This window comes from Pseudorca crassidens, chromosome 8 (assembly GCF_039906515.1).
Source record: "Pseudorca crassidens isolate mPseCra1 chromosome 8, mPseCra1.hap1, whole genome shotgun sequence".
NCBI classification, from domain to species: domain Eukaryota; kingdom Metazoa; phylum Chordata; class Mammalia; order Artiodactyla; family Delphinidae; genus Pseudorca; species Pseudorca crassidens.
The window spans coordinates 56,587,802-56,601,480 of NC_090303.1; the positions used below are offsets into that span (position 1 = coordinate 56,587,802).

Here is a 13,679-nt window from a genome sequence, read left to right on the forward strand (position 1 = left end):
GGAACTGTCATTCCCACAGTGTTTGAGAAGCCTGTGAGCTACCCAAGGAAAGGACATTGGAGTCGAGCTTTCAGGCTCTGGGGCGGCCATTTCCACTCACTCTCTTATTTCCTGAGGGCAACAATGACTTTTCCCATACTGGGAAAGTCAGCCTTTCCTTTTCACACTCTGTGAAAAGCAGGATAAAACACGGAAAACAGAAAATCACTGAAAGAGGAACTAGATCAGTGAGACAAGCAAATCATCAATTCAAGACACTAGCAGGCTGTTTTGGAAGCTGTGAGCTTGAGGGATGTTATCACTCCTCTTCAAAGACAATGTACAGCATTTAAGCCTTCAGGTGCATTACTTGTGAGATCAATTTAAAAACATGCATTTTAAAAGACCTGTGATTTTGGTTTCCTTTCCCAAATGCAAATAGCCCCAAGGGTACGTACGCATTGACTATAAATTTACAGAACAATAAATGAAGGGTCAACTTGCCATTTATCTATTTAATGGCTTGTTAAATAAACTAACGTAATTAGGTGATAATTTCAAAGGTAAGTGCTGCCTGGAAGCGGGCACCAAACCCCACAGAATGCCATTGCGTTTGGCAGCAAGCCACCCTGAGTGACGGCTGGCCTCAGTGACTGAGCCCTGATACAGCAAACCTGTATCACCAGATTCAGAGACAGCCCTCCTGGTAAGCATGTTTCTTTGCCTGAAATGAAGGCCTGAAATGAAGGCCCCTTTAGGTAATGTTTAGGTGCTCAGTCTTGCAGGGGATTCAGTTTGGGTCTGGGCTAAAGGATAGATGTATATGTACAACTGATTCACTCTGCTGTACACCTGAAACTAACACAACATTGTAAATCAACTCTAATAAAAATTTAAAAAATAAATAAGGTGATTGAAAAGATCTCTTGGGGGCAGGGAAGATGCAGAATTTCATGGTCAACCACTGACATGTATCTCAGAAGTAATAAGAAGACCTCCAGCCCTGCGGAGAGAGGGTACCACCCTCATCAGAAGAGGGTCCCATCAGCTGAGGACACAGCCTGTGCTTCACATGAAGGTGGATGCCTGGGCCTTTCAGTCTGATTGATTCCAGCATCTAATCTTCCCGTCGCCCGACACAACAACTTTCCAAGGAGTAAAGGAATTGTGTCAGGCTTTTGTTTTCTTTGAGGACAGAAAAAGGAGGACGACGAATTAAGATTAAACATTAGAAACTCCTTTAAAAAATCTACAATGCCCACCTCTTGTACCTGACCTTCCTTTTTTTTTTTTTTAATGCACTCAGTCTAGTACATTTGTTAATGAAAAATTTAGCACAATTGAGGCAGGCATACAAACGTAAGAGATTGCTAAAAACAATTTTGACCTTCATTACCCTTTTCTACTGATTTTTTCAAGTAATCCACTTGTATTTTTCTGAACTTCCTCATTTTAAACACAGTCAAAGAATATTTTGGATAAACATCCCAAGTCTTGAGAACAGACATTTTTAACATACTATGAACTGACCAAGACACTCAACTGTAATAATTCTCCCCCTCTGAGGGTAATCACAGGAAAGGGAGAAGGAAACAGCCACATAGAAATAGGACAGTGGTTCTCAGAGAGGGAGCAAAAGAAGCTGGCTGGGAACTGGGATGCTATAGGTTGGAGAAAGTGAGGGTTTTTTCAGAAGTAACAGGAGAAAACATTTGTCTCTGCACAGTCCCCACTCCAGTAATATCAAGAGAAAAGGGTGATCCTTAGGAGGAAAATGGGGTAAAGAAGTACAAAGGGAGGAAGAGTTCCAGGGGGAAAAAGCAGTTTAGAAATGCAGCTAGCAGCATACTTTCAAGGAAGCCTTGGAATCCTCAGCTGCCCGTGGTGAGGGAAGTACAACTCCCAGGGGCAGCAGGGAGGCCTGCGGGGACAAGGCGCGGCGACATTACCCACCTCTGCCAGACGATCACCCGACTTGGCAGCAACTGGGCGGTCGAGGAGCAGAGACTCAGCATGGATTCTGCATAAGCGTTCTTTAAGATCTGTGTTTTGTGCTAGGGCCTGGAACACGTTAAAAATAGTGGGGCTCCGTTAATAAATGGATGTTTCAGAAAAGCACAGCAGCGGGCCCAGTGTGGCGGAGCCCTCGGGGGCACTTCCTCGACTATTTTTCTTGAATGTTATCCAACAGGATACCCCTGAGATGCCTGGCAGATACAAGATATTAAACACTGGAAACGGAGGCCCTCCTCGAATCTCATTTCCAGGGATGGAAGTAGGGTTAGTAAGGCTTTCCTTTCGGTGGAGAAGGAAATCACAAACACCTACAGCTTTTATTACTCGAGGTTTCTCGGCCCCTCCTCCTTCCGAGCTGCCTTTAGACTCTGACTACCTCCCTCTAAAGATCCCAAGCTTCTCTCTCTCATCTTCAGTAAAAATGCTGCTCTTACCCCTTACGATTGGACATATTTTAATGTTATTTAATTATCACACTAGTTGAATTGGATCTTAGGAAGTGTGCTGAGAAGATTTTGTGGAGGATTAATTTTACTGTTTTACAATATAGGTATTCATTGCTTTATATTCATTCTTCATGACTAAGATAGTTTATTAAAAAAAAAAAAAAGAGCTTACTTACCTGGGTAAGGGCTAAGGACCAGGGCCCTGGGAAGGGGGCTGTGAGATGTGAGCTCATGTCAGCCCACCCAGATCTCTTATTTCTCCCTGGACAGGTGTGATTCCCTAGCCCATCCTCCCAACTAGGAGAGTAAAGGAAGGTGTTTCTTTCATGCTGGTATCCCCTGTGACCAACTGTTCTCCAGATGATCTGTTTTTAGAAAGGGACAACTTCATCTGATTCACCCACACACACTCCCACAGTCAGCTCCCCAGGTGCTTGTACACAGATCCATCCCGTCTGTCTGTCTTCCTGACTCTCTTCTGAGAAGCTCAGAGCCTTTCCCATCCATCAGGGCCCACAGGGTCTAGCTGCTGAGAGCATAGAATGATGTCTATATTTACCCACTGCCTGGATCTCAAACAAGAATTTTGGCTTTATTTTTTAGTACTCACAGATGGAAAGGGTTATCGGGAAATTCTCAAGGGTCATTTAGGAAACACTGAGTAAATGTTTCTTAAATCACACAACTACATCTAATAACCTCTACCGGGCATTCACTTTGGCCAATATGTTGCTGGCGTCTTAGTGTAAGTGGCTAGAATCTATACCACTGGCTAGAATCTCCATATGGTCTGAAAAATGTGCTATTTTAGTAGCTTCTCTTTCCTTTGTAAGCCACAGGCAGAAGAAAGAAAAACACAAAGATTGCACATACAGCACAAACATATTCATTCTGATAGCCCTGAGATAACTCTAAAATTCTTATTTTTAAAAAACAAGTCTTGAATTTAATCAGGAATCCAAGACAAAAAGGAAAGGATCATTCTGTTTTATCTTAAGTTTCCAAAATCCTTACCATGGGTGAGGGAGAACTCCTTAGAGAAGGTAGTGACTCTGGACTAGGATATCATGGCCAGGTGGGTCTCATGGCCTCTACCAGACCAGCAGATTAACAAAATGAGGCCAGACCTCCACAGGAGGAGGGCAGGGGACAGGAAGATGACAGTGAAAAGGACTTTGGGGAGCCCATCAGAGGTACCTTCTAAGTGCACTAAAGGCCACCCTACTGGGAACAATAAGAAATGCTTTTACCACTAAAAAATAAACTTAAAAAAAGAAAAAGAAAAAAACCACGCTGCTTCCCTCAAACCAAAGCAGCACCCAGTGTGTGGCTGGCTGTCCATTACAATCCAAAAGGGGCGTTTCTATCTCCGGGTCTACAACATTAAGACTCTAAACATGGAGTAAATCTATGTTATTTTTTATTTCGTTCAAAGATAACATACTGGAAATATTCAACTGAGCGAATATTCCTTAAGTATCTTACAATGACAGTATGTACCACTGGTAATGTATTTACCATTAACGTTACACCAAAAGCATTGCTTTACTTTTCTCAGTAATATGAGTAGAAAACATGGGTGGGTATTTTCTAGTTCTCTCACTGCCTGAATTGGCTTCTGAAAACAAAATCCTAAAATTCACCTCCCCTACCTGACCCTACATAGAAAATTCAGTATTGCTTCAGATGGTAATTTCACATGTGTGCACGCACCCTCCCCCTTTTCACAATAAGTGTTCCACATACAAGCAAAGAGTAGGAGCAAATAAGTATGTTCTTTTAAAAGTTCTCCAGATTTTTTATAGATACAGAGATAATAGCCAGACATTGTCAGCTATTCAAAACAGAGTTCTAGGATACTGCACTTCAATGGAGTCCAGCTCTTCTGAGGAATAAACTGGAATCGATGAAAAAAAAGGAGAGAGAGTGAATGACAGGACGGCTTACTGAAAAACATCTGGGGCTTGGCAGTGATTTTTTCTGTTGTTATGAAGGCACGATGATTGCCTGACACTCCTTATGACATCTCTTTGTGCCCATGGGGGGAGCAGGTGGGAGCTGAACGTTTGTACTATCAAATCAAATCACTTTTTTGTCTTTGAAAGAGATGTGGTATAAACAGGTAGATAGGATCAATGCTGGGCAGCAGAGAAGAGTGTGAATTCAAAATTTCACTCTGTTGCCTGTACCTGTCAATACGGAAAGTCAATCTAAGCCTGTGAAGTCTTAGGTATGGAAATCTGCAGACTGTCAGACTTTGTAAGCATTAACAAACAAATGTCAAGACAACCATATAACGAGAGCTTCCCTAGTGGCACAGTGGGTAAGAATCCACCTGCCAATGCAGGGGAGACGGGTTCAAGCCCTGGTCGGGGAAGATCCCACATGCCGCAGAGCAACTAAGCCCTGTGCCACAACTGCTGAGCCTGTGCTCTAGAGCCCGCAAGCCACAATTACTGAAGCCCGTGCGCCTAGAGCTCGTGCTCCGCAACAAGAGAAGCCACCGCAATGGGAAGCCCACGCACCGCAACGAAGAGTAGCCCCCGCTCGCCGCAACTGGAGAGAAGCCCGCGCAGCAACAAAGACCCGACGCAGCCAAAAATAAATAAATTTAAAACAAAAACATATAACAAAAGCTTTACAGAAACAGAAAACTCAAGATAAATAGGAGGAAACCAAACAGAGTATCTAATGCTCAGTGAAATACTAGCTACTAAGATTTCGAGTAGCCCAGCTTTGGTGTTGAGAACAAGCAGATCTGATGAAAGGTTAGAATGTAATTTGGATAATGTGTTTGGTTTTCTCATGAATTTTCAACACAACCTTGGAAATCATGAATTTTCAACATAACCATGGCAATGGAAAATATAAAATGTTCATGAGCCTGGACACACTGTCAGGCATTTCCATGACACAGACGTGTAACTTACAGATGACAGGGCGTGCTTCAGACCAAGGACCTGGGCAGAGGGGGAGACAGAGACATCCTGCTCCATCAGCTGCTTCAGTTTCTCTCTCTCCGTTGATATGGTGTTAAAAGCTGACCTTAAAGTGAAGTAGACTATAAAGATATAATCATTATAAAAAGGAATAAAAGAGTCATAATTAAAAACAAGATATAGAGAGATGTATTTCTTATAAAAGAACTTAGAAAAGTAACAGCCATGAATATTTTGCGTCCAGCAAATGTGCACCTAATTGACTTTAAAAAATACATCTGAAATGTAATACCAAGAGTGAACCCTAATGTAAACCATGGACTCAGGGTGATAATGATGTTTCAATGTAGGTTTATTGATGGTTAACAAATGGACCACTCTGGTGGGATGCTGATAGCGGGGGAGGTTATGTATATATGTATGGGGGAGTGGGTATGGGAACACTCTACTTCTTGTTCAATTTGCTATGAACCTAAAACTACTCTAAAGAATAAGATCTATTAAAAATTTGAAAATCACACATTATTTGTCAATTCCGAAGTCCCTATCCACTATAAAATTCCATGATTTTATGAGCTGTCACCAAGATATTTTGACACTTGAAAGGACTATACTCTCAATTATCAACATTTAGTTTTGTTTGTATCTCCAAAGACTGGAAATGTTTGAAAACAGAACTTATTGGTTGTCAGAAGGAAAATGGTAACGATGCAGAGGAGAAACTAGACAGCACCTTAACTAGGTGTCCAAAATTAATCACTAGTGAGAGTCAGATGGACTTCGTGTACCTTGGGACTTTGTGTGATACCCTGAAAAAGACACACTATTGTTTTTGTTGTACACAAGCCAGAGATAGGCCATCTGAATCTGCTCAGGAGGAAACATCAGACAACCCCAAAATCAGGACCATCCTATTTTTTCAAATTGGCCTGTATTCTTCAAAAGTGTCAATTTCATCAGCGAGAAAGACAGACTCAGGAACTGCTCCTAATTATAGGAGACTAAAGAGGCATGATAACTAAATGCACTCTATGACCACAGACTAGAGCCTGTACTGAAGGGGAAAAGAGCTATTAAGGGATGTTATTTGGATATTGACAACATTTGAATACGGAAGGCAGAATAGGTAAAAGTACTGTTTCAATGCTAAAATTCCTGGATTTCATAACTAAACTGTGGTTAAGTAACGGAATACCCCTATTCTTAGGAAATATACATATAGCATAAAGGCATAAAAAAAGACATGATGTTTGATTCCTATTTTCACATGGATGAGAAAAAATAAATGCACACACATCTGCATATGTGTGTGTGTGTGTGTGTGTGTATATATATATATATGTCTCTGTGTGTGTGTGTAGAAAGAGATAAATGCAGCACAATATTAAAAATGGTGAATTTGGATAAAAGACATATGAGAGTTCTTTGTATTATTCTTGCAACTTGTCTATAAGTTTAAAATTATTTCCAAAAAGGTGTTACCTACCCTCTTCCTTGTTAGTCCTTCCAGCTGCCTGACCCAGAATTCCCCACCTCTCAACGTGGCATTCCACAATTGGTTCACTTTAGTGAGCGTTCAGGTACAATGAGAGCTCAGTGTTATTAGGCACTCAGATGCCTGAACTGAAGTTTTAAAAACCGTTATTACGTACAGCAAAAAGTTCACCAAGTTTTGATCACATAATGTACAAGTTACCTCCTAGGGAAAAGGCAATTGTCATCCGAATTGATCATGGAAATCACGTGTGAATATTTCCAATCTCCTTTATTCTATTTTGTTTTAGAAAGGCAGGAAGAAGGAAGAGGCTGAGACATACTTCTACTCCAATGGCCTGCCATAAGACTGAACTGCCTGGTGCTGCACTTTTTGAGGTACTGTTATTCCAGAGTGGCCGATTCAGTATCACAGAAACTAAATATGCATGACTGAATTACTCCCTTCATTCCACAGCCACGCAGACAACTGAACCTCTCTCGATAGGCTGTCCCTAAATTGTCTGAGGTTGTGGTGTTAAGCCACAGACTTAGAGCATCTTCACAAAATCACAGGACAAATAAGCAATTTGTTTAAATGCACACACAAATTATGGTGCTTCTGTTGACAGAAGACAGGGGTCAAGGGTCAATAGGTACTGAATTTTCTAATAGTGTCTATGGAACATGCTTAGCTCTTTGATTTAAACAATTCAGTTGAGCACAATAACAGGCAGCACAACAGAGCCACCAATAGTGTGAGTTCCCACATCAGCCCTGGGTTCTTTCCAGCTCCATCACTTACTCACTGCAGGACTTCGGACAGGTATATTATGCACCTGGACCCCAGTTTCCTCACTTGTAAATAGGGATAATAATAGCATTTACTTCATAAGATCATTATGGGGATTAAATCAGATAATGTAGGTAAAGCACTTAACCCAATGCATCGCATATAATAATAAATGCTACTGCAATAATAATAGTGGTGGTGATGAAAGAAACATATGAGGCTGAAAGTGGTGATGGCTGCAGTCTTTTGAAATATGGGCAGCAGTTTTAGGATACTTGAGTCTCTTGCTGGAACATCATTTTATAAATAAATGCACAGGGTAGAAGTTCTATGAATGAGAGATTGACCAGAATCTACGGAGCAGTAGAAGCAGTGGAAGCTCTCACCCAGAAAGCAACAAGCCCTGCAGTTAACTCACTCACTGCATCTTAGGTCCTTTTAGATAGGCACCCCTACCCCTTGCAACTCCACAGGATACCCATGCCCATCTGAGTGGGTCCCTGGGGGAACAGCTCGTCACTGTCATTTTTTGGTGTTTACTTAGTATCTTACTACAATTCTTTTCTTAATTGAGGTATAACTGACATACAACATTATACTGGTTTCAGGTATACAACATAATGATTCAATACTTGTATACATTTGGAAGTGAGCACCACAATAAGTATAGTTAACATCTGCCACTTGACACAGTTACAAAAAATTTTTTTTCATTGTCATGTTTATTGCTCTAAATTAAACAGACATGGCACTCAGCTGGCTGCCACTTTACCAAATCAATTCCCTTGGCTTTCAGATGGCCTGCAGTAAAACAAGGCATTCAACCAAACTAGAAGATTACTATTACTATTACTATTTGTAAATGAAGATTTCTCTCACTGCAAAGATTTTCCACAGGTTGCAGGAGATGTATCCCTAAAACCTCACTTTTTTCCCTTCCAAGGCAGAATGTGAATATCCACTTCTATCTGGAGTACCCTGACCCCAGTCCTACACTAGTCCTTGCTTTCCCATCCTAAATCTGCTCATCAAATATGGTAATTTTTGCTTGTATTACTAATAGAACACTCTCTCACAAAATCTCCTTGTAACAAGAAGCAGCAGCATGATTTCTGTTCAGTGGAAAACAATTAATCATAGAAGATAATTACAGAATTTGAGAGGCCAAAGAGTCAGGACAACTACTTTAAGACATTTAACAAATGAGGCAGCTGAGGCCCAGAGAAGTTAATCAATGAGGTGAAAGTCCCACAGCTAGTCATAACAGAGGTGGCCTAGTTGAAGGCCAGTTTTCTGACTTAGCTTGTATAGAGGGTTAGCTCCAAAAAGGCTTATTATTTACAATGTTTGCTGACATATGTTTCCAGGAACTTTAGTTCCAGAGCGATAATAGCTGACAGCAGTTTGGGGAAGAGGGAGGAGATTTTCCCTAACAACGTTGAAAATTTGAAAATCATTAAGTTAAACAAAGCTAACAGGCTTCTCTGCTGCAGGACTTCTCTTGGGCCTTTAATATTTACTGCTTCTTGTGTAAATGCAAAGCAGACTGTAGTCAGCAGTGTTTTCCAAACATTTTAAATCGTGGAATTCTTCTGTTTTTTAAAGTGTTATATGGGCAAAGTGTTCCATGAAATACATTTTGGGATATGTAAAAGCTAATATACGTAAGGCAAATTACTTATGACTTTTAGACTTTAGTACATTTTGTTCTCTGTTTGCTTATATATATGTCAACATAGACACAAAGCCAAACACATGAACCAATGAGAATTAGTTCAATGATACACCATAAAAATCAAATTTATAGTCTAATATATACAACAAAGACTTTTTAGGATGGGTGTATATTAGTTGCCTACCATTTGATCCAACTTCTATGAGACAGGGAGAATTCAGATGCATTTAACAAGCTGAAAAAAAGTAGGTAATATAAGACTATTTACAACAACAATGGAATTCTTGCCTTGAGCTCAGCTGCTCTGAAGTCATGGTCAACAGATTAGTGATGCAGTTAAGAAAGTACAGTAAAAACTGTCAGTAACAAAATCAGGCTTACAAAGGAAGAAAAGACAAGATGCTTCAAAAGTTTGAATGGAAGTGAGAAAGCAGGCAAGGTCACAGGACACAGGGAGAACCTGAGAACTGTCTTCATTTCATGAGGCCTCTGAATTACAGCCTCTGTAAAAGGGACTCCCCGAGATCTTTCAGTCTCTGCAATTACGCTCTAAAACCACAGGAATGAAACAAAGCTTGCTGGGCTCCCTGTGGAATTCACTGTTCGCAAGCCCGTGGGGCGTGGGCTATAGTTGAATAGGTGTTCCTGGACTTTTCTCGGAGCACAAACCTTGACCTAGTCTAGGTATGTGGCAGCCCTGCAGCCAGCTGGTTTTCACAAAGCCCAAAAGACAGAACAGCTGGCTGAGGCCCATTATAAACCTTGCACAATGTCAGGCCCTCTGCAGGAGGACAGGGTCAGGGGATCAACTCAATAGAGCAAACTCTGTCCTTCTGAGGAAGCAGCTTCTTCAAGGCAGGTAAAATCAGGATAGCTCCCTTCCGCAGGGAGGCACTATCTTCTCATTTTTAAAGAGACAGTGCATATTATTAAAAAGTAATGGCACTGTATAGGAATTTCCTCCCACAAAACCTAAAATGAAACCACCTAATTACAAGTGGTCCTTTAATACTAGAGAACCATACTGGGGTGTGTGAAGATCTTTAAAGGGGTGGGGCAGGTAATTCTTCCCATTTTACAGATAAGTTGTACTGCCAAACATGGACAAGGTTCTAATGGTCACTTGGACAAGAGTTTGAGGTAAGAATCTGTAAAGAGCATAAAATAGTTTCCTCATAACCAACGTGTTTTATTTTAAGTTTGTAGGGTAAGGGAAAAGAGCCAAAGGAATCAGTGATGTAAAGGAAGAAAAATACAGGGTGATGAGAGAAAAGCAAAATAGGAAACATCTTCTCTTCTCCCACTTCAAGTACTGCCCTCCCATTTAAAAAATTTTAACTCGGGCTTCCCTGGTGGCGCAGTGGTTGAGAGTCCGCCTGCTGATGCAGAGGACGTGAGTTCGTGCCCCGGTCCGGGAAGATCCCACATGCCGCGGAGTGGCTGGGCCCGTGAGCCATGGCCGCTGAGCCTGCGTGTCCGGAGCCTGTGCTCCGCAACGGGAGAGGCCACAACAGTGAGGCCCGCGTACCGCAAAAAAAAAAAAAATTTTAACTCATCTTCTCCTTTAAAAAGTGATAAATCTATGATAATTTTTTTTAAAAAGCAGAATAAGTACTCCCAGTCTCCGTCACTAAAATGCTGGTATGTATCCTCTCAGACTTTTTTAATATGCCTATATATGCCAGATTTATATACTTTATTTTTTCCAAAAAAAAAAATGGGATCATACCTTATATTTTTTGCTCAATATGTTGTGTCAATCTTCCAATACCTATAAAAATAAAAATAACCCTGGCTACCCCATCTGTGAGGGCAGTGAGACACCAGGTGAGGAGCACAGACTCTGGGGTCAGGCAGGTTAGAATTCAAGTCTCAGGTTGGCTACTTTCTACCATGGGACCCTCACGAAGTTCTTTGGCTTCTCTAAGCCTCAGGTTTCTTACATGTGCACAGATAAGAGGTTACAGTCATACACACTCTGCGGGTTGCTGCTAGAATTCAATGAAATACTGCATGTTAAGTGCTTATTAGCAAATACCTGACATGACACTGTGTTCGACATAAGGTAGATATTATTATTGTAGCTGTTGAGTATTCTAGTATATGATTACATTGCATTTTAAAAATCCAATCCCTCTACTCTCAGGCATTTAGGTTATTTCTAATTTTTTTTTAAACTTTCTATTGTGAAATTTTTATAGACTCACAGGAAGTTACAAGAACAGTACAGAGAACCCCTGGGTGCCCTACATCCAGTTTCCCATGGTGGTAACATCTTACATAACTTTGGTACAACATCAAACCTGGGAAATTAACATTGGTATAACCTACAGCTCTTACTCAGATTTCACCGGTTTGACAGGCTCTCACTTGTGAATATGTGTACACGTATGATGGTCAATGCAATTTTATTGTATGTCTAGATTCGGGGACCCACCACTAGAATCAGGATATAGAGCTTTCCATCACTACCAGGATTCCTCTTACTACCCCTTCATAATCATACTTGCCCTCCTCCTTGTCCCTGACCCCTGGCAGCCACTAATCATTTCTCCATCTCTATGCTTGTATCACTACAAAAGTGTTAATAAGTTCAATCATACACTATGACACCTTTTGAGATTGGCTATTTTAGGTCAACATGATGCCCTTGAGATCCCCTCCACTGTGGCGTGTATCCACAGTTCATTCCTTTTTACTGCTGAGTAGTGTTCCACTGCATGGATGTACCACCTTTTGTTTCACCATTCATCTGCTGAAGGACATTTGGGTTGTTCCAGTCTTTGGCTGATACAAATAAACCTGCTCTGAACAGTTGTGTATAGGATTTTGTGTGGACTTAAGTCTACATTTCTCTGGGATAAATGCCCAGGAATGTGAATGTTGGGTTGTATGGTAAGTACATGTTTGGTTTTATATAAAACTGCCAAACACTTGTCCAGAGTGGCTGTACCATCTTGCATTGCCACCAGCAATGGATGAGAGATCCAGTTTCTCTGGATCCTTACCAGCTGTCAGGTTTTTTCCCCTAAATTTAGCTATTCTATTAGGTGCATGGTAATGTCTCACCATGCTTTTGATTTGCATTTTCCTAATGACGGTGAAAATCTATTTCTAATTTCTGATATGATAAACACTGCTATGATGGATATCTTTGGATAATTTTAAAATTAATTCCTATGAATGAATTCTTCAAAGTGGAATTGCTGGATAGGCAGACTTTTTTAAAACTTGAAACATGATGTCACATGCCCTCCAGAAGTACCAATTTACACTCTCATCAGCAGCATATAAATTGCTCAGCCTTTAAAGTATACTTAAGGCTCTCACCTTCCCCCCTACAGAGTTAAAAAGAAACTTCTTGCCAATACACTCTGTACTACCAGGGAAATAAAATAAAAATTAGATTGCCTGAAATCCTAATAGAGCAGAAAACAAACCAACTAAGATTCCCCTCTCCAAGGACATCCCACATTCAGATGAACATTTAACATTTTCATCAAACACATTAGGAAGAAAGAAAACTCATTTACCTTTATGGGCAATATGACACAGATCTTCTTGCATTTTAGAAAACTCTGATGAGGTTTCAGAGCCATCGGAATAATTTTTGTCTTCTCCAAAATCTAGTGTTGACAAATTAGGATTGGAGGAATGCAGTCTTACTGGGCCAGAAAAAGTTTTGGGGACCTGAAGTGACACCAAAGGGAGATATTTCTTTTTAGATACGAATTGCTTAGAATATTTACTTGTTTCTAGGACTGGAAAGTACTAAGAACATTCTATAGAAAAGTCTTTCTATTGAGTGAGAACTTATAGGAAAACACTTGTCACAGAAACTTTCACTGGCTTCTTGCAAAATAAAAATGGGTGAGAAATCACATTTTCCTTTGGAGGTGATCACAGCATTAAAGCTACAGGTTGAAAATGACAGCTAAAGCAGCCAGGCTGTTTCTCGTTTAAATTCATTTCCTTCCTCCTGGCAATAATCACCCAGGATCTAGGTTGCTAATAGTTAATGGGGTAGATTTAAAAATGTTTTCTTTACTTGCACCTGGTGCTTCTTACGAAACAAACCTCCTTCTCACATGTTTATATACAAATCACTCTTTGCTTTCAAAGTATTTAAGTTCACCCCATAAAGTGCTTTGAACCAGAGTTATTAATATATAAGAGTATAACAGTTTCTGTAAGTTTCTGATTTATTTTGACCCTGACAATGCTGCAATTTAATATGCAATGGCTGAGCTGCAAATCGTGGCTTCTGGCTTAGCCGCGCATTGGGAAAAGTCAGCGGCTGCGTTATGCAGTGAACTTCTGATGGGGGATTGGAAGGTTGGAGACAAGAGGCAAGAGAA

General features: G+C 40.6%; 1 protein-coding gene across 11 annotated transcripts in view; it reads right to left on the reverse strand.

Annotated features, from left to right (window-relative positions):
- The window catches only part of OSBPL3 (oxysterol binding protein like 3), a 207,154-nt gene that overhangs the window by 48,346 nt on the left and 145,129 nt on the right, over positions 1–13,679 (reverse strand). For 9 of the 11 annotated variants that reach the window (XM_067746539.1, XM_067746537.1, XM_067746536.1 and 6 more), the window contains 3 exons: positions 12,855–13,011; positions 5,372–5,502; positions 1,933–2,040 (listed from right to left, as the gene is read on the reverse strand). In XM_067746539.1, the coding sequence (XP_067602640.1) occupies positions 1,933–2,040; positions 5,372–5,502; positions 12,855–13,011 (396 nt within the window). The remainder of the gene's footprint in view (positions 1–1,932; positions 2,041–5,371; positions 5,503–12,854; positions 13,012–13,679) is intronic. The other 2 variants (XM_067746544.1, XM_067746543.1) reach the window with 1 other exon arrangement.